At 39.7% G+C, this 21832-nt stretch overlaps 1 protein-coding gene across 6 annotated transcripts in view; it reads right to left on the reverse strand.

The window, feature by feature from the left end:
• Nucleotides 1–21832, reverse strand: part of UBE3D (ubiquitin protein ligase E3D) — a 145120-nt gene that overhangs the window by 36049 nt on the left and 87239 nt on the right. For 3 of the 6 annotated variants that reach the window (XM_054722386.1, XM_054722384.1, XM_054722382.1), the window contains one exon: nt 10086–10207. The exons of the other annotated variants lie outside the window; for them this stretch is intronic. In XM_054722386.1, the coding sequence (XP_054578361.1) occupies nt 10086–10207 (122 nt within the window). The remainder of the gene's footprint in view (nt 1–10085; nt 10208–21832) is intronic. 6 annotated transcript variants of the gene reach the window in all.

The following is a 21832-nucleotide window of genomic DNA, read 5'->3' on the forward strand; positions in this document are numbered from 1 at the left end:
AAGAAAAATACTTACAAATCTGGAAACAGCAGACATTAAACACATTCATTTATTACAAAATGTTTACTGAGTCCTTACTACGTGGTGAGGCACTGAACCTGACAAGATGCAAGTACAAACAATAACAACAAAAGCCACAACTAAGAACACACTAAAAAGGAAAAATACGGCCCTTTAAAACAAAATACTTTGGTGGAAAAGTAAATTGATATTAACATTTATGGAGAGTAATTTGGCAAAATGTACCAAAGTCTCAAAAATATTCGTATCCTTTGACCTAGGAAATTATTAGAGATTTGGCCAAGCTTGTAGACAAGAATCTTTATGACAGTACAATTTATTTGTTGTACAAAAGCTGAATTTATTGCTTATGAGAATTGCAGAGTAACTTTTAAGTTTGTTCATGGTTTTTAGTATCACCAATTTAAAACACTGTATTTTGCCTCTCGGTTTAATTGCACACACTGAAAAGTGATTAGGTAATTTGTAAACAACTGATTACCATTTATAGAATATCTTTTAAAAATCCTTGCCAACCAGGACATTAGCTTTATCTTTAAAATCACTGAATCTTTGCTGAAATAAAAAAAAAGGAATAAAGGCATACATATTTCATTTTTTTCTACATTTAAAAAAAGTACCATTTGTTTCTTTTAAAATATTTTTATCCATTTATTAAAAAATATTTTGAAGTTCAACTGTCCCATTTAAGGCAGAATGTAGGCATTTCAGGCATTTAAATTAAACAGTATTGCCGAAACCGGTTTGGCTCAGTGGATAGAGCGTCGGCCTGCGGACTCAAGGGTCCCAGGTTCGATTCCGGTCAGGGGCATGTACCTTGGTTGCGGGCACATCCCTAGTAGGGGGTGTGCAAGAGGCAGCTGATCGATGTTTCTCTCTCATCGATGTTTCTAACTCTCTATCCCTCTCTCTTCCTCCCTGTAAAAAATCAATAAAATATATTTTAAAAAAATAAAAAAATAAAAAAATAAATTAAACAGTATCCTTGTCTTGACTGAACCTAACTAAGAACTCTATTAGAGTCTTTGTTGGCCTTCTGGTCATGCTTTTCATAAGATGTGTACTCTCATCTTTATTGATCATCATACATGCTATGTCCATGTATGTGGCCCACTTAGAATGAATCACACATTTGTTCAGCTATGTTGTGGCTGAACATGGCTCTGCAGATCCATATTGTCCAATGTTATTAATTTAACATCAGCAAGTTGGCAATCTGTAACTTGTCTTCTACAATGTTTAAATAGAGACATCCTCCAGACATGGTCCCCCCATTTCAATCTGGCCTCAAATAGTTTGATATGCCACCAGTATGAACTGGTAAAAATTCCAGTGTTACCTATCCTCAAAGCTATGTCCCTGGCACTTGTTGAGGTTGGAACATTTCAATGAACTTTGGATTGAAGATGTACACATAACAGATATCAGCTAATATGATCCCTCCATCGGCACTGATGTTATCAACTTGTATGCTCTCCTATTCTTGGCTCTCATGACATCTCCTGGCTTCTTGGGCTTATGCCCGGGCTTATTTTCACCAACAGGGCCACACCTATTATATTAACTGGCAAGTTGACTTGGCAGCAGTCACAGTGGCTGAGTCACAGTAACTCCTCCCAGGTCAGCCCGGGTAGGATTACCACTAGGGTCAAAAGAAATTCCCTTTCCACAAATACCAGTGGATTTCACTTGCATTGAGGCTGGCCCTGTAGCGAATTTCTAAGACTGGGGATTCATTATGTCCTTAGGCCATACTTTAAAAAGATCCAATCTCCTGTTCTTCAGCCCAAGACTTAGGTGTGTTCTGGACCTGAGCCCTGCTTTTAGCACTTTAGAGATTGTTCTCAATAATCAGTGAAAATATGGTAAGCATCACCTCATTGGCTGGAGTCTCCATCAACTGAGGCCAAGTTATGCCCAGAATCAGATAGGACTCCTTTCTAGCAAACCTTCGGACCCCCACTTTTCCTGCTTTAGCTTGTCGTATTTATATAAACCAAGAAGTGCTCTTTCCATTCCATACATGAGGTCGCTTTGTAATGAAGTGCTACAAGATAAAATCTCATATTTTCTTTGCCTTCATTCTGGTTTTCCTGGTCATTTATTTCATCTGCTTTTTTTTTTTTTTCTTGCCTAGGACAACAGGATGCTGGAGAAGTCAGGATACAGATCATAAAAGGTTCATATTTTGCCTGCCTTCAGAGGTGGTTCAGAATGATCAAATTTCTCATGACTTTCCATAAGTCAATTTATTAAAATTCTCTCCTGCCCATGTCAACTGTGGTGCATCTTCCTTTCTTTGGCAGAGACTCCTAAAACAGGGCCCTTTGTCATGGCTATGCACCTAGCCCCAAAGATGCTTTTCACCCAGGCCCAGATATGTACCCTTCTGCCCCACTGTTTGCCATCTTAAAGACAGGAAACAGCCTCAGGATTCACACAAACAGTCATACAAATGAACATTATGTTGCCATTAAATATTATATTTGCAAATTACATTAATGGCCAGGGAAACTGCACACACACACACACACACACACACACACACACACAAAAAAAAAATCAAAGGAAAAAAAGCAAAATCTGTACCATTTATGATTGAGTATCACATAGATATTACAAATCATGTGTCAAAATGATAGAAGTCAATAGCATAGTTGTTAAAAGCACAGACTTTGGAACAAGATCTGGGTTGGAATCCCATTTCTATCACTTACTAGCTTTGTGAACACGGACAACTTTTTAAATATTTCTGTGATTCAGTTTCCTCATGTGACAAATATCCTATGTAATAAAAGGGTAATATGCAAATAGACCAAATGGCAGAACAACCAACCAACCAATCAAAGCATAATATGCTAATGATATGCTAAGGCTGCTCAACCACTCACTATGACGTGCACTGACCACCAGGAGGTGGACAGTCAACTGATCGACCAGTCGCTATGATGTGCACTGACCACCAGGGGGCGGACAGTTGACCGGTCGACCAGTCGCTATGACATGCACTAACCCACCAGGGGGCAGAAGCTCCAACTGGTAGGTTAGCTTGCTGCTGGGGTCTGGCCGATTGGGACTGAGCGATGGGCTGGACATGCCCTGGAGCACTCCCATGGTCCCTCCCTGGCCCTATTGTGCACTGGTAGGGTCACTCAGCCTGGCCTGCGCCCTCTCACAATCCGGGAAACCTCAGGGGATGTTGGAGTGCCAGTTTCATCCCGATCCCACAGGCCACTCCCCTTGGGAGGGCGCCAGACACAGGTCTTATGGCTGGTGAGCGCTGCTGCAGCAACACGAGCCTCTCCTGATCAGGGCTGATTGGGCACGAGCCCGCGGCAGGCCACCCAGAGGGATCCCATCCGTGCATGAATTCATGCACCAGACCTCTAGTAGATAATGATAGTATATATATTAGGGGCTCCTGAAAAGATTGAGTTAATATGGATAAAGTATTTAAAAAAGAGACTAGCACATAGTAAACACTCAAAATATTAGCTATTATTATTAAGTGATACAGAAAACCATTTATGACATAAAGAAAGCAGTATTTAACATTATTTACAGTATGATTCCAGTTTTGTAAAAACAACTGCCTTTTTTTTTTTTTCTGTCTTAACTCCTCCCGACCAAGCAGGAATGCAGAGAAAACACTGGAAGGGAATACACCAAAATGTTAATTCTGAAGGACATGACTCAGGAAAATTTATTTTCCTTTTTTGATAGTTTTTAAATCTCCAACAATCATTATATATTTCTTTTAAAATTAGAGAGACACATTTTTTAAAAGGACTCCTTGTTTTTTCTGGTTGAATCACAGTCCTTCCTCAGACCTGGCATGTTGGTTTTCTTTCCAAAGATCCAAGTTAGCAACATAACTTTCAGGTTAATAGGTAAGGTAAGAGAATGATGACTGAAGGAAAAAATATATCAGAAATATCAGAATGATGTCTAAAAAAAAATTATACATATATATATATATATATATATATATATGGAAGGAAAGGCAGGTTCCCACGTCATGGAGGAGAAAAATAATTTCAGTATTTCCATGTAAGGAAACAGGTCAGCTAGTGATGACACTCATGATAAAAGTCAGCACAGGATTGGGGTAAGGAAAATGAGTTTCCCCTTAGGTTTAATTTGCTAAAGTTTTGTATTTTATGGCCTACCAAAGTCAAGATGTCCTATATATACAGGGACAGAAATGTAAATGATTAGGGTAAGTGATGCAGATATGTCTAAAAAGCAATGTCTACTTTAAAAATAAAATATTTGATTTGAAGAAGGAATAATAAACCAAAGTCACCTTTCTTTTAATTTGGACATATTTTATGTCTTTATTTTGTTACAGTCAATCTACTGTAACAAAAATGTCCCTGGAGCGCTATCACATTTTCTGCCTATCCAGCACCTTTTGAACACCCTTGAAAGGTTTGAGGAATGTATTTATTGGTCTCACTTTCTTAAGTCAGAAGCCAGAAAACTTTTTCCTCAGCCTCCATGAAGCCAGGGCAGCATTGCGTGATCAGGCTCCACCAACTAGACACTCTGTTCAGGACTTAGCTTTGGAAGTATGTCATTTGAGGAGGAAACATGAAGAATCCACACTCTGAAGACCGTGGGGGGAAGTATCAGTCTTTCTGAGGATAGTAGGGCAGTAACCCGTGTCAGCGATATAGTGATATTTTCCCTAAAACAACTGGAATGCATATTAGACTCCATTCCTAGCTACATGCTTAACTACTGAATACCCTTCAGCAAATTCTGCTTCTGCTCAAACTAACCAGAGTGTAAGCTGTTGTTTGGAAGAACCCTGACAATATGAGGAATGATAAATGAAGCCCCTAAAATATAAAGGAGAATAGATGTCCTACAAAATGATGACATATTAGATAACTAGTACTTCATTAGTTGTCCCCTCACTTTGTTCCTACCATAGAGAGACTACATTCTCATTTCAGGTGGGGAAACATTCTAACATCACAGGAAAGTACATGGAAGACTGCTATTCAAATCCACATATTTCTGACTCAAGAGTCTGAAATCTTATAATTGACATGAACTTCCCTCTTCCCCCATCACCTCTACAGAATATATAAAACAAAGATCTAATGATGATGCTTCAAAATATTTCCTAAAGAAAATCCCAGCTTGCTTTACTTAAGACCTTTCTCAGACCTTTCAGTCATTTCACTGTAACTTCTACACTTGAATGTAAAAATGGAGTGGAGTCCATGTAAAAAGTGAGCAAGAATGCAAAATCTGGTCAGATGCTGAAATGGATCTTGGGAGCCATACAGATGATTGACTTTCTTTTTTAAGCCAATTGCTACCAACCACTAAAAACAAAACAAGTCTACAAATCTCTCAGGAACATCTGAAAACATTATTAATGATGTTACATGTAGCATAAAAAGCAGAGGAACAGAAAATAACATGAATTTTTAAAAATACGGTTCAACTATATCCTGATTTCTGTAATCAACTCTATATTGCAAATTACCACTTCATCATGGTAAATTTGCAAATGTATTGGGAAACTTAAAAAGATCTTTTAACATCTGTTTTAGGGACACCAACCATTTTATATTAGCCCCTCTGCACATTTAAAAAACAAGATTTATTTACCAAGTCTGCTTAAATTTTAAAACATGAATACATTCAGTGATCATTTTATTTTGTAGAGAAAGAAGCACAAGGGAGCTTCTAAATGTTGGTTCTCATTATATTTCCAATTATTTCAATTATTTGAGATTATGCATAAGGCAATTTCCCCTCTGACAAAATGCTGGATAAAAATATCTATGGGAATCCAAATAGCAGCAGTCTTTGTACATATGGTAAACTATGTTCTTAGGGGGAAACAAAAAGTTGTAAGTTAGGTGATATAATATGAATGTAATTTTCTTATGGAAGCACTATTACAACAAAGACTTGCATGACTAAACCTACCCCAACTTTACATATAAGTGACTACAAACATCTTATTTAATCAACTCTTCTGCATTATTTCAAACCTAATTCCAATAGGACAACCAAAATAACAAAACTATGCTTACTATGATTCCTGCTTGATTTTATAGAAATCAAAGGTTGAAGAACTAACAACTCTTTCTTTGGGTAAATGTTAAGATGTCCATCCAACCCACAAGCCAATGGTCCATTTGTTAAGAACTTTCTTACTTCATAGGTGTGGCTTTGCATTAGCCAAGTTTGTCCTGCATAAAACTGGGCTCTAATCACATCTGACGGAGATAAACCCTGACCTAATGGATTTGTCTGTCTCATCAAGAACCTAAGATTTTTTGGGGGGAAAGGATCACTTAAGTGCTTTTTGCAAAAATGTCATTTTTGCTAAGCTTTATTAAAGAATTAGACATTGGATTTCTATAACTAAAAACTAGAAGATTTCTGATTTTCTTAAGATAATAGCTCCCCAACACCACCAGCTCTACGTTGAATCTTAATGTTTAGGTATGGATATCTTTAAGGTAAAGATAACCAACATTTACTTCAGCATTTTCTATGCATTCTTCCATCACTCAAAATGTGAATTCATACCATCAACAAGTTTCAAAGCTTTGAAATAAATGGTGGCCAAACTCAAAAAGAATTCATTATTGTGTAAATAGTAAGACTTATCACCTCAACCTCAAGTCTTCTACATATTACCTCACACGCTATAGTAATAAAGTGAACTACAATCAGTGTAATGACTTCATGATCTGCACCCTGCTACCTCCTGGCCCTCACCATCAAATGAAGTCTGCTGCCTTCGAACACCTCACTTACCTAGCTGGTTCCAGTATGTTCCCTCTCTTAGGGTTCAAAGAATAAGCCTTTATCTAGCCTCCTGCCTTTTATGAAACATTTTTTAATTCAAGTTTTGGTAGGCTACCCAATATTTAATTTTTAAAAACATTCTGAAATAACTTTAGACTGAGAGAAAAGTTGTAAAAAAGGTGCCATGTTCCCACATTCCCCTCATCTAGTTTCCCCTAATATTAACACCTTATATAACCACAAGACAAGGATCCACGCCAGCAAATAAATATGTGTACAATATTTACTAAGTAAAATACAGACCTTTTTAAAACTTCACCAGTTTTCCCAGTATCATTTTTCATTTATTACATTAAGATCTCTAACCTGTTTGGAGTTTATTGTAATGTATGCTGTGAGACATGGATCTAATTTTATCTTTTTTCAAATAGTGACTCAATTGTTCATAGCAGCATTCAGAATAATAAAAAAATAGAAAAACACACAAATATCTATTAACTGATGAAGAAATAAATAAAATGTGGTATATCCATACAATGGAATATTGTTCAGCAATTCAAAGGAACGAATCATGGATACCTGCTACAATATAAATGAACCTTCATAACATTATGCTAAGTGAAAGAAGGCAGTCACAAAAGACCACAATTGTCATCATTAAAAAAAAAAACACTCTAATTCCAATTAATATGCCCCCTTTCACACATGAGTTGTTTAATAAGAAAATTTATAAATATCTAGATATAAGGGCCTTCCTCTTTTTTGTTTTTGTTGGTAAACTGTGGCTTTTGGCATTAAGAAGTGTCCTTTGTCATATTTAATGCTCTGTGGCTTAAAAAATTATATTATGTCTGATATCAGGATCACTATGACTTCTCTTTTTTGTTTCCATTTACACAGTACAGTACAAACAGAATTCCACTGTTTTCCAGCCTTAGTTTTTAGAATATCTGATTCACTGTTTTAGCTAGGTCTCTGATATAGAACATACTATAGAAAGACAGGAAAATTTTATACTGTGAGCCAAATTGTAAATCTTTTTATTTTAATGAGGAAATCAAGCCCCTTCACATTTATTGTTGTAACTGATATATTTAGTTACAAATCTATCATCCTATATAATAAAAGCCTAGGTGGCACAACACCCTTGTGCGACATCATCACAAGATGGCTGCCACAAGATGGCTGCCCTCACATCGTCACAAGATGGCTGCCACAAGATGGCCGGCAGGGGAGGGCAGTTGTGGGCGATCAGGCTGGCAGGGGAGGGCAATTGGGGGCAAACAGGCCAGCAGGGCAGGACAGTTGGGGGTGATTGGGCCGGCAGGGGAGGGCAGTTGGGGGCAACCAGGCCTGCAGGGAAGGGCAGTTGGGGGTCATCAGGCTGGCAGGGGAGAGAAGTTGGGGGCAACCAGGCTGGCAGAGGAGGGCAGTTGGGGGTGACCAAGCCTGCAGGGGAGGGCAGTTAGGAGCCAGCAGTCCTGGATTGTGAGAGGGATCCCATAATGGAGAGAGTGCAGGCATGGCTGAGGGATGCCCCCCGCCCGTGCATGAATTTTGTGCACCAGGCCACTAGTTTTTATATAAAAAGACCTTGTAAAAATAATTCTTATCTTCCCTTAGCCTCTCCACATAGTTTACTTACTTTTTTTCAGATGTTTCTCTTTGTTCAACCCACTATAAAAGCATGGAAGCTCTGCCATTTCTTTGGGTCTTTACAATCTACAAGGGCCTCACATAAAACTTATATGAATTTGTATGCCTTTCTATTGTTAATCAGTCTTACATCATTTTAACTCTTAGGGCCCAGCCAAAATACACTAAGAAGGTAGAGGTAAAAATTTACCTCCCTTTCAGACCCTGTTTTACTTCTTCCTTTATGTGATTTTCATTTTCTTGGCTATTTTCCTGTCTTTCTGTAAACCCTTTAATATTCATTAGACTCTATTTTCACTTTGGGCACTTTTAAAATTCATTCCTCATTTCTGACATCTTTTTTCCCCTTCCATTAATTTCTTGAGTTCAATCAACTCCTTTCTTTTTATTTATCTTAGTTTTTGTCCATTTTTCATGTCTAAATCAGAGTGGTTTTTCATATCCTCAAATAGTTGAGCGTCCTTAATTCTGTTTGGAGTGTAAACTTAACACTTCTAGTTCATTGTTATGTTGTAGGAGAGGGTTTTTCTTAATTGATGGTTATGATTTTTCTTTTTCTAATTTTCTGCAATATTTCTTCACTGACTTTCCTTTCCTTTTGCCCATTTTTATGATATGGGAGCGTTTTACAAAATCCCTATTTTAAAAGGTGCCCTTTTCTGTTAGTCTAGCAAAGTCCAGGTAATTTAGTTTTTTTTGTCAGTGTATTTGTTTTGGTGGCCAGAAAGGAGTTATGTATCCTCTTTGTCTTACAGAACCCTAAGTCCCACCCACCTCACTTTTCTTCTTCATTGCTAAAAAGCACTTCTTTTCTTTTTGATTTTTTTCTCCAGAAGCTATACTTTGGGAAGACTGCCCCAGTAAGTGATGCCTACCCCTTTAAATCATTCTGGCCCCTTTAAATCATGTCTGTCTCTTTAAATGGTACACCTGGTTCTGTATTATGTCTGCTTCTTTAAATCACATGTACTTTAAAATCCCTTTCCTATACTCCATGCTCTGATCTGCTTGAACATTTTTTCAGCATTTAAAAATTTAGGCTGGATTTAATATTTCTGTTACAGAAAACCGGAGAAGAACCAAGCAATACTTAGAGAGATGGAGTTATATTTATTACGCGCGGGTCCAGAGGAAAATGTCTCTCAAATTCTGGGCCCCAACATGGAGGAACTTTCCCTATTTATATGTTTTTACCTTCTTTGTCTCCCAAATATGGGGTGTTTCCGGCCCCCTTTGCAAGTTCTTAAAGAGCCCCTATGTGCTGGGGCCTTGAGACCTCAACCAGAGGCCTGGCCTGGTGCCAGCACTGATAATTTCGTCCGGAGAAGGTATAATGGCCTCTCTGAAGTGGGAATAGTCTTATTTTCCTTATTATTTAAGCAAGCAAGCATTTACAGAAGTCAAATAGCAGGGTTAAAATTTCAAACAGCAGTTTTTATATAAGATGGATGCTTCATTTCTAGTGGCCATTCAAAATCACCCATAGGCACCTCCCTCTCTTCAGTCTTCTCTGCAGTTTTTCTTGGTCTGTTTTCCTCACCAAGAGCCTTGTGGCAGAGCGGAGGTGAGGCAGATGTATAAGGAATTGAGCACTAGAACATGTTGATTTTCCCCCGTTTACTCACAGGTATTTTGCAGTTTCGGAATTCTCTTCCTCCAGGTACATGTGCAGAACTTTCATAGTCGGGAAGTTGTTTCTTATTTTCAGTTTGGGAGACTGATCATGACGTAGCTGCCATTGTTTTTGCTACTTCGAAATGTGTAGAGAGCATTTTTTGACTCCAGGTGATGTACCAGAGGATGGAGAAAGAGAGGATGTAAATTTTTCAGTTGAAAACAATGGCAAGATGAAGGGGAAACCTGGGCTCTAGTGGACTGTTGCCAAGAATGTGGAAACATGAGGGAAGAAAGCCTTTAATTTTGTGTATCCAGGGTCAAATTCAGGCTCCAACTTCTCTCTTTGATTCTCAAACCTGACTAGCCATAGTTTGGGTGTGTTTTTTTTTGTTGTTTTTTGTTTTTTTTTTGGGGGGGGGGGGGCGGTGGGAGAGGGAGACACAAACAAATGGGTTACAAAACTGATAAAAAGTATCATCTCCAGGTGAAACTCTCCAAGCCCCCAACATTATAAAAATGAACATACTAATCAACTATAAGGCAAAATTAAATAAACTCACATATCCAGAGCAAGTTTAATTAAAATGTTTTTTTTAAAAGACCCTAACACCAAATAATAAGTTATGTTCGGGACACCATCACTGAGTTAAAAAAGGAACAACAGAGTTAAGGAAAAAAATCCAGTGACTGATTGAGCTAGCTCTACTGTAACTAAACACAATTTCCTTTCCATTTCACACACCTCTATAAGTAAAGACAAAGCCACAATCCACTTGCCACTAGAAACAACTCTGGAATGTGTGACCTGAACCACTGACATTTAGCAGACAACGACAAATCTGGGGATGTTTAATTCTATTATGACCCAAGGTATTTTATTTCCTCACCATGCTATCCACCCACCCTGAACAAATCTGACTCCAAAGATAGAGCACTGATAAAATGTGATACACCAATTACATTAATTTTTTAAGTGGCCACACCTTACCTGTGGTATTTACAAAGTGCTTTCAGAGAGAAGGGTAGTTATTATTCTACTTCTATAGATGTGAAAACCCAGGTTAAATCATAAAGAGCCAAAGATGACACTAAAAGTCCTTGCCTTGAATTCTTTAACAATATGGCAAAGACAGATCAAATGTAAGAAAGTTCTAAATCACAGCTATAACATGCTAAGCATTTCCTTGGACCAGAGCACGAAGTGGGGAGGCAGAGCTGAAGCCATGGGCCTGATGAAGCCATGGGTCAAGGTCAGGCTCCAGGGTGAGTAATGTTCATGAAACGAGACACAAGCCACTTGCTGGTGACAACTGCTGATGTTTACCATGTACATGGGACACCACATTTAGAGAAATACGAAAAGCCAAGCTGCCTGCCAGTTCGGAGAGTAGGAAGCCCTAATTCATCACAAGAGATCCACCATTACGGACTTAGTGCTGAAAGGGGCCCCCGGGTGGCAGGCTGAAGTGACTGCAAAACTACCAGGGCAGTGGGGAAGTTGTGGGGAGCACTGAGGAGGAGAAAAGAGAACTTACAGTAGGTGAGCTTGCAAACCAAAATTCTAAAGCACATGAAGAAAACGAAGCCTAAATCAGACAGCTACAAAATTACCACTAGAAGATTAAGACAAAATTAAAATAACACAACACACAAAAAAGACTTAAAAGCAAATATGTTTCATACTCTCAAAGATTTTTAAAATTTGGTATCTTGGAAATAAAAAAACAACAACATATATATCCATTAAACTAAAACTCAGTAATGGGGATAAGTACCAGAAAGAGTGCTTACAAAATCTAGTGCTGAAGAATTTATCCTGAATGCATCTATATATATATGAAACAATCTTTAAGAGACAAGGAGAATAGACTGAAAGACTCTAATATATGCCTAATAGGAGGGCAAAAAAAGAAAATGTGGGGATAATTGAGATTTAATATATAATGGTTAACAATTTTTCAGAACTAATTAAAGATGAGTCCTCAGATGATCTAGTCTCAGAGAATAATTTTTTTTTAAATCCACACCTACACATCACTGAAAAACTATATAGTACATCAAGCACAAAGATAAAATTTTATAGACTAGTCAGAGAAAAGAGATAGATTATCTTCAAGGAAACAGCAAATAATCTTACAATAGCTGTCTTATCAACAGAAATAGATGACAAAAGGCAGTGTGTGATAAACCTTCAAACTGTGAAAGGGTACAGAATTCTATACTTAGCTTACAAGACTATGAACAAAATGAAGACATTTTAGATAGAAAGACCAAGAGTCTACCATTCACAGACCATCAGTGAAAAGAATACTAAAGGATATGAGATTCAGGAAAAAAAACAAACAAAAAAAACAACAAAAAAGCACATAAACTGATATGCATTTGAGTACTGGACATTAAAATATATTTAAAATTAATAACTAACATTTGTTTTTAAGTGAAACAAACAAAAGTAGTACAGAATAATGGGGAAGAAGGGGGTGAGGGGAAGGAATGTGCTTAATAGACAGTTAAAATATGATAAGATTCTTGCTTGTTTAAAAAAGGTGAAGATACTGAAAAATTTTATTTTTACTAGGGAGCTTTACACTTTATATAATTAAAAAATGTAAGAGTAACCGCTAAAAAAAGAAAACTGTATGCTACTGCTTCCAAGCCAGAAAATACATTTATAAAAAAAGATGAAAAATTATCAAGAGAACAGAGGACAAGAAATAGAAAAAAAGAAGAAAAGATAGTAAGGTAATCAAAACACATATACTCCCCTCCACATGCATATAAAGAGATAGTAGCCCAGCCAGTGTGGCTCAGTGTTTGAGCATCAACACAGGAATCAAGAGGTCACGGTTTAATTCTCGGTCAGGGCGCATGCCCGGGTTTTGGGCTTGATCCCCAGGAGGAGACGTGCAGTACGCAGCAGATGGATGATGTTTCTCTCTCACTGATGTTTCTAGCTCTATCTCCCTCTCTCTCCCTTACTCTCTCTCTCTTAAAAAAAAAAAAAATCACTAAAAAAAAATAAATAAAGTGATAGTAGACCTAAGTCCAGCTACACTAGAAATCACAATAATGTAAGCAGAGCTAACTTACCTATTTAAAATACAATCACGTGTTCTGTTTGCAGGGCTCTAATTTCTGCTAAAAACATTAGTATATTTGGGGGTGGTATTGATGCTGAAAAGCAGCTGACAGTTCAAATGGGCAATGTCTCAAATGTTTATTGCCTTTACAAATAAATGATTTTCAAGCTGAAGTTAAATGAGGCAAAACAACAACAATAATTTATGATCAGCAGGAAGAGAGTCAGAAACATTGGGACTATGGATAAATGTTATTATTTATAAAGAACTACTCTCAGCTTTAAAGAGACAAGAAAAGGCACTGGCACCTAAGTATCACTCGGCCAATTCTTTACTCCAATTTAGTCTGTGTTCTGTTATTAGATCTTTGAACAATGCACCAGATAACCTCTCGTTCACCACGGATTGATCAAACCGCCTTACTCTACTGAAAGCTAACTGCAGACGCTGACTGCATGAAGCCCTGTTTGAAGCTACAGAAATAATTCCCTGCTGCCACAGCATAATCCTTCCTTTGCAACCTCTGCAGCCATCACTTCCAACTTCCAGATTGAAAGAAGAAATGCGCTATCCTGTAAGGGGATGCTAACCTTACACTGGATGCCAGCCTTTTTTCCCCAGGCTCACTTAACCCATAAGCTCTCACACTACTGTGAGCCCTTCGACTACTAAAACGTAGCATTAGTGGATTTCTGAGCTGGAGGAATGAGAAACCTGGGATCTAGGCAGGTGACTAGTACCCAGTCACACTGGTTGCAGGTGCCATAGCAGCCCAGACCGGAAACCAGACGCGCTTCCCACCTCGATATCACATATCAGGTCTATGAGAGAGGAACAAAAGGACAGTAAGTTGGCTTCTGGTTCCTCATAATTCCTTTGGCCCAGTTCCCCAACACCTTTTCTGTTCTAAATCTTCTCACTTTGCTGCAGGGATGAATCCTTACTAGAGATTCTCAGTGGAAGCTTAGAATAATTCCACCTTCCAACCCATCATTCCCTTCCAGGCTGGCCCCCTTCCCAGGCTGCTGTCTGCCCCGCTGGGCAGAAAAGTTCCTGCCAACAGCACAGTAGCTTCCTTCACGGGAGAAGCGAGTCCAGCCATCCCAGTCCTGATGGCATGTTGTTTCTAAAAGCAGACACACCTCTAGCCTCCTTTTCGAGGAAGCAGGACCCGCCACCAGGAAGCCGCGCCACTGGACACAGCCATGCTCAGTGTGTGGGAAACAACCAAGTCCTCTTAATAGCTCCAGTTAGAAAACTTTCCCAGAATAACCACATCTACAAATAAAATTAATGCAAATGCAAAACCACTGGAAAATTCCCAAGCCACAGATGTTTCAATGAGGACCAGGACCCCGAGTCAGAAACACAGGGTGGGACCCGAAGAGGAAGAAGCTGAGGGAGAGCAGAGAAATGGAGAGCATTCTGTCCAAAGACCATTCCTGGGTTCTGCCTCTTGTCTGACACAGCTCACCTGACACTGACTTCTCTCTGCCTGCCCCGACAGGAAGGAGTGAGGTGGGATTCTCAGGCAGGAGAGCCCAGGGCCAGACCAGGGCCAGACAGCCCTGTAATCCCGTCATTCGTGACCCTTTTTTGTGGCTGTTAGCAAGGTCAAGGATGTAAACTCCATTCTCTTGGAGAGCAAAAACAAACAAACCAATAAACAAACAAAAAAAAAACACACACAAAAAAACCACTCTAGGTAATGGGGTTTTATCTATGCTTTTCAACAGTTAAACAATTTCAAGATGTTCAAAAGAAATCAGGACTTAGTCTCTTTAAGAAATACAGTTACAGTCTTCAGCCTGGGTGAATAAATTAGGAACAGCTGGGAACAAAGTGACTCTGTGTGGTTCTACTTTAAAAGGAACTTTATAATTTAACCCAAGCCCCCTCATTGAACAGATAAAGAAATGGGGACCCCTCGAGGTTACTGGGCTAGAGCAGGGTCACGCGGCGTCCAGTTGGGGGCAGATTTAAGACCAGACCCTGAGTGTCCTCTGTCGAGGGGAGTGGCTGGCTAAGGAAGGAGAGAGGCTGTGGGGGCTGCACATCCCTGAGGGGGAGGAACCTGAGACGGGGAGACACTGGAGGCCAGGTGTCCACACCACATGGCAGGAAGACAACTCAGAGGTAACTGACACCCGGGCTCCACCAAGCACCTGAGTGTGAAAGGGAGCGAACACAGTAGAAGAAAACAGCACCAGAAAAAGTACGAACTTTGAGGTGGCTCAGTTCACTTCACAGTCAGGTATGTGGTAAGTGCAGGTGCATAAGGAAAAGTGAAGAAAAGAGAAAAATAACTGAGCTATTTGAATTAGTAACTAGGTGTCTGTCATAATTAAAAAACAAACAAACACGTTTTCTTTACGTTTTCCACCTCGGTGGGAATATATTCTATTATCATATACGTGTTTCTGACCTTGGTTCTTGAAAACCTTTATCAGAAACACTTTGGATGTTAGCCATAATGCAGATTCCGGGCGCTCCTGCAGAGTCACTGATGCAGAATCTCTCAGAAACCCGAATCTTAAACAGGCTTCCCATGGACACTGACATTTAGTAACCAGCGCATGCCTATTCCTGTCGCTGATGAATTAGACAAACCTATCTGCCCTCCAGCCCTCCCCACTCCCATCTCAGAGTTAATCCTGAGGTGCAGGGTAGTGAGTGGCCTCAAATCACAGAGGCTGCTCAGCTCTGGCAGGCCTTGCCGCCAGGCCTTCTCTCCCCACCAGGCATGTAGGACTGAAAGGGGCTAGGTAATAGTTGGTTTAATTTTAAGACTCTATATTTTAGGTTAAAACGACAATTAAGTATTGTTTTGCTAATGAAAAACATACCAGATTTTCTGTCATGAGTATGTATTTCCTTTAAAGTCAGGGAGGAAAAAGTTAATTTACTAAAAACAAGCAAACAAAAGGAAAGACAGATTCATTGACTTTCTGGGCTCTACCTCATCCCTGCTTCTTTCAATAAGGCCAAAGCCAGAGCACCGCTGGCGCAATCAGGGTCCCCTAACAAGTGCAGCTCCTCACAGTGAAGGTCAGGGAAGGCTGGGAACCAAGTCCGTGGTAGACGGAGATTTCAGAGGGGCAGGGCGTGTAGCGGGGAATCTGGGTAGCACGATCAGCCTCTTGATCGATGTGATGTGGCGGCGACATGAGCTGGCGCTCTGCTTGGCCCCGTCCTCCACATTTTCTCAAGAAGATGGCAAAACAGCAGAGACCAGTAGGAAGGGAGGAAGAGGAAGGGAGAATCCAGACTACAGAGCTGTAGTAAACTAAGGATGCCTGCTTATTTCCCCAAACCACAGAACACCTCACAGGGCAAAAAGGAATGAAGGCGGCAACATCCTTTCACACCCAAATTGCTGAGGCAGTTCTCAGAAATCTGTTTTGAGGAGAGAGACTGAAAATAGAGCAGTAATCACTACCTGTGAGACTTGGATTTCCTAAATATTATGAGTAGCATTCAAGTCCTGGATTATCTCTGCCCCCTGAGGACAAAGGCATTAGCAGGAAGGAGACTGACATACCTCGGGGACCAAGGGTGTCAACAACCCGCCTCTCAGTTCTCTGGAACTAGCACTTAGATCTCCAGGAGAGCTGGGTGAAGTTCTAGCAGGCGCTTGCCCATCTCCTGCAGGTCTACCTGCCTCCTGATCACATTCACAGCAACCCGTGGACACCTGGAATGGCTCACAGCCTCCCTCCCCATCCACTGTCACCTAACAACAGGACTTTTACTAGGTGTACCGGTTAATAATGGCGGATTTTGTAATCGAAGAAAACACAATAATTTCAAGAGAAACATTGAAAGTGCTTTATTCTAAGTAATGTCTATCACTAGCTACACATTTCCCCATCTTTCAGGTAATTTGTGGATACCGTCCCAATAGAACTTTTCTTGTTTTGAGGCAAACCATTCAGAGACCCAATTTTCCACTTCTTTGTGTTTTGAAGTGCTGCTCAGAAAGTGTGTGTGCCATCGATCGGAACAAGTGGTAATCTGAAGGAGCAAGGTCTGGTGAATACAGCGGGTGGGTTCATACTTCCCAGGCAAGATCTTTTAACGTGTCTTTAACTGGTTTTGAAGTGTGTGATGGTGCGTCATCATGAAGCAAAATTACTTTGCTGTGTCTTCTGGAACATTCTGGTCATTTCACGATCAAAGCATGGTTCAAATTGATTATTTGTTGTCAGTAGCAATAGTATTAACGGTTTCACCTGATTTTAGAAGCTCATAATACACCACACTTTACTGATCCGACCAAACGCAGAGCATTGTCTTCTTTCCAAAGCGATTTGGCCTTTCAGTCAGTGTTGATGGTTGACTTGAATCAAACCCATGATTTTGTGCGTTTGGGATTCTCAAAATAAATCCACTTTTCATCGCCAGTCTCAATTCGATGCAAAAAAGACTTTCTTTCGTGCTGTTGAAACAACATTTTACTAATGACTTTTCGGTTTTCCATTTGTCTTTCGTTCAGTGGATGTGGCACCCATTTTCTTTCCTTTAAAATCTTTCCCATTGCTTGTAAAGGATCAGAATTGTTTGTTGAGCAACGTTTAATCTTTCTGCAAGTTGTTTTTGAGTTTGACACATATCTTCATCCAATAATACTTGTAATTGTTGGTCTTCAAACATTTTCAGTTGAACTGGACGTTCTTTGTCTTTCACATTGAAATCATCACTTTTAAAGCGTTTAAACTAGTGTTCACAAGTATCTTGAGATGGAGTATGTTCACCATAAGCTTCCCGAAGTATTCAGCAGCACTTTTCTTCAAAATAAAGTAATGAATTAAAACTTCCCGCAAATGCTTTTTGGCACAAAATTCGACATTTTTAAGTGTAAAAATATCTATGATGTTAACGCCTTCAGCAAATTTGACATATAACGTTTTGAAGCTTGTTGTCAATACAACAAAATAGCATACATATCAAATTGCATATATATCAACATATGTGTAACTCCATCTATTGAAAAAAATCCGCATTATTAACCGGTACAACTAGTACATAGTGCCTTTGACAGCTTTGGCGGGGGATGACTTCATGCAAGATGAAACAGAGGAAAGAACAGAATACTGCCAGTAACTGAGTTCCAGCATCTCCAACAAGAGCAATTTTATACTAAAACATATTTGTGTCTGTGTGTATAGATACATGAGCATACATAAAAAACACTAACAAGAATTACTCTATTTTATTCCCAGTAATTTTTAATTTTCTTTACACTTTTCTGTATTTTCCCATTTGTTATCATGTGACTGTCTTCTTATAATCATTTTATAAAATGTTACTTTAAAATATAATTATGACACTCTGGCCAGAGTTGCTAAGTGGTTAGAGTGTTGTCCCAAACACAGAAGGGTCACAGTTTCGATTCTCGGTCAAGGGCTTGTACCTGGGTTGTGGGTTAACCCACTCCCCAGTCGGGGCACATGTGGGGAGGCGACCAATCGATGTGTCTCTTTCACATCAATGTTTATCTCTCCCTCTCCCTTTCTTTCTAGAATCAATGAAAACATATTCTTGGATGAGGATTAAAAAAAAAAAGATAATTACATCTATAATTCACCTAGAGATGAACATGGCATATAATAGATAAAGCCATTTATGTAGTGCGATGTCTAAAAGTAGAATAGAAAAAAAAATGGTGTAGAGATAGAAACTTCACTTTCTCTTCTCTGTAGCCCCGTTGTTGCTACTGATCTGTAAAGGCCTCCACTTACCAATTTCTTGGAGCCCCCGGTAGATTACATTTTTTAAAAAAGTTCTTAAGCTTAAACTACAACTTCAAACATTTAAACAATCAAAGCTTTTCCCCTGAGATACCAACAAATGGCCAAATGATAAAACCAAATTTTCATGTGTTACTTCCTCCCTCTTTTTGATATAGGTAATAATAAGTAGTAAAAAAAAAAAAAAGTAGCTGAATAGGGGAATTATTTGCAAAATTATTCATTTCTGAACAATTGAGAAGTTGAATATGTGTTTTTTACAGTTAAAATCAAACTGCATACAAGTAAAATAATTAAGAATTTTTTTTTTCTCTGGAATGAGTCCCTTATTCAAGATAGTTCATCTGCTTCACCCTTCTTCACTGAACAGTGTATGATTTCAAATCCATCTAGAGCTGAAGAAATACCCCTGAGCAACTCCATTATGGTAAAAAATAAGCTCTATAAATCTTTGCTTCTTCCTTTCTACATATTTTCACCATATTATTCAACCACACAGCATATGCATAAACCTGCACTCTGATGAAGCTCAGAATCTATGACGCTGGAGAATGTCACCACGCTGCTCCCAGGGCTGAAGGCTGTGGTTCTCTAAAGGGTGATGTTAGTAAAAGAGACACTTGCTGCCTAATGGCAAAGAGAGTATGTAAAGACCCAGGACTGTTAAATGGGGCCCCTCGGTGTTTTCTTTAACGTAACTGTCATGAGGTGGAACAAATAAGGAGACCCAGGTTGGAAACGCCACCCTGTGTTTGGATAGTAAGGCAGAGTACTGGGAAACAGTATTAACTACATTCTACGTGAACCTGCCTGTATCACCTACTTTCCTCACCTTCAAAATAGGGGTTGTTGTGAGGATTTAAAAAATATACAATGTCTGTGAAAACATTTTAACTTATTATGGAATGCAGCCATCTACCTGTGGGAAAGAAGCAGCTTCAGTTCTGGGGCTCTGCGCTCTGGACAATCCCATCCACACAATCTGGATGGCCGGGAGCGGCTGGATGGAGCGAGCGTTAATGAGAGAAGGTCAGGAAGTGGACAAGAATGGTTTCCTCAGCTCAGGGCCCAAGGCTATGGAACACTCCTTATCCCTCAGCTGAATATAAGTTTCCAAGGAAGATTCCTCTTGGGAATTCTCAGTGGAAGTCAAGTCATAAGTTAGGAGAGAGACAGAGTTTAGCCAGAGGACTCAATCTATTAATGGGACCCTCTGGCATGTTACTACCTAGCTACACTGTGTTTAGAGTGGCTGAGACCCAACTGCAATAGAACTGGAAGCAGGTGCAGACTGGGAAAGCAATGCTCAACCAGGGCCTGCTGGGCATCTCCTGTGACTCACTGTGTACTAAGAAATGGCAAAGGAAAATCTCGTTCCTGTTGTACCATCTCACCGAGGTGGCCCTGACCAGAAGAGAGCTGTCTACACCAAAAATAAAAAAAATAAAAAATTATATCCTCTTGATAATCACCAATTAAACATGCAGCGTTACTTCTGTTGGAGATAAGCAATACTGCAGGGAAGAACGGAGGTGAGTACTCTGCCTTATCATCCAAATCTTTCGCTATCAGACAGAATAGTGTCTCCCCATCTGTGTTCTCAGAGCATTAATTCCATTAAATGCCCCTAGAAAAAGTCTTTGTAGTATCAAATACAACTGGGAAATAATATTAACTATATTCTTTAACTAGCAAGCGTCACAATGCTCCTTACACGCATATGAAAGGCACTGAAAAGACCAATTAAAAAAAAAAAAAAATCTTAGTTTAACTAAAGTTATTTTAAATGGCAACAGTACCTGGTGATTAAGTGCAGGGGATTCTAGGGCCAAGCTCTGTACCTTATGCTCCTCCATTTACTAGTTGTGAGAGCATGGGGAGGTAATCTCTCTGGCTCAGTTTCTGCACAAGTGAAATGGGAATAATAATATACCTTCCTCATGGTATTTTTTCATGACAATGAGCTAATCATTGAGAACAGTGCCAGGATAACAGAAAGCACTAAATAAACATTAGCCTTTAAATTTGCATTATTAACACATAATTATTAAATACTATTTTCTATAATTACTATGTATTCTAAGGCAGCAGTCGCCAACCTTTCTGACCACCAGTGGTCTACGGACTACCGGTTGGCGACCGCTGTCCTAAGGAACCTGTGTCCCATGGAATAAGGAAATGCTAATAAGAAAAATAATATCCTTCATACCTGAAGAGAAGTCAGCATTTTGTGAGCACAAAAAGCATAGCATAGGAATCAGTTAGTCTCCAATATCAACTTACCCTTCTGGGGTCTATTTCCTTATCTATAAAAGTAAGGTAATTAGACTAGTTGGTCTTTCCTGCTATAGTAATAATCTAGGATTCCAAGGAAAAGGCCTAGTAATTAAAACTCGCAGCCCTGCCCAATCCTGGATCCACCCCGGTTGCTCTTAAGGCTCCACGCCATTCAGATTTAAAGCTGCTATTACCGGTTAAGAAGCGGGTTTGCCATCCAGCAGAATGGATATGGAAATGGCCTTCTGCCACCTCAGCCCGGAGTTCTGGAGCACTCAGTGCGAATCAAACTGGCAGCAGTCATGAGGGCCACAGCCTGCAACCTGCCCCGTTCCCGAACCTTCAATCCCGCTGCCTGGGTTTCTGGCATCAAAGCTCGGGCATCATCCCTTTTCCTTACTGTGGTCTCCAGTCCTGTGTACTAGTCACTCTGCTTATCTTGATTCCTGCCAGCTCTTCCCAAAGGCTCAACTCTTCCTCCAGCCTTTCTCATCTGCACAAAGCCCCAGGCTGGAATTTCAGTGCAGATACCCACTGTGCTCAACCTTGCCCACATCTCTCCAATCCGAACTTACCTGTGGAGTCCACCCTGTCTCAACAGGAAAGGGCTCTGCTTCTGCCCCGGAGTGTGTGCGGCTTACACTAGCT

The sequence above is a fragment of the Eptesicus fuscus genome, chromosome 10 (genome assembly GCF_027574615.1).
Source record: "Eptesicus fuscus isolate TK198812 chromosome 10, DD_ASM_mEF_20220401, whole genome shotgun sequence".
NCBI lineage: Eukaryota > Metazoa > Chordata > Mammalia > Chiroptera > Vespertilionidae > Eptesicus > Eptesicus fuscus.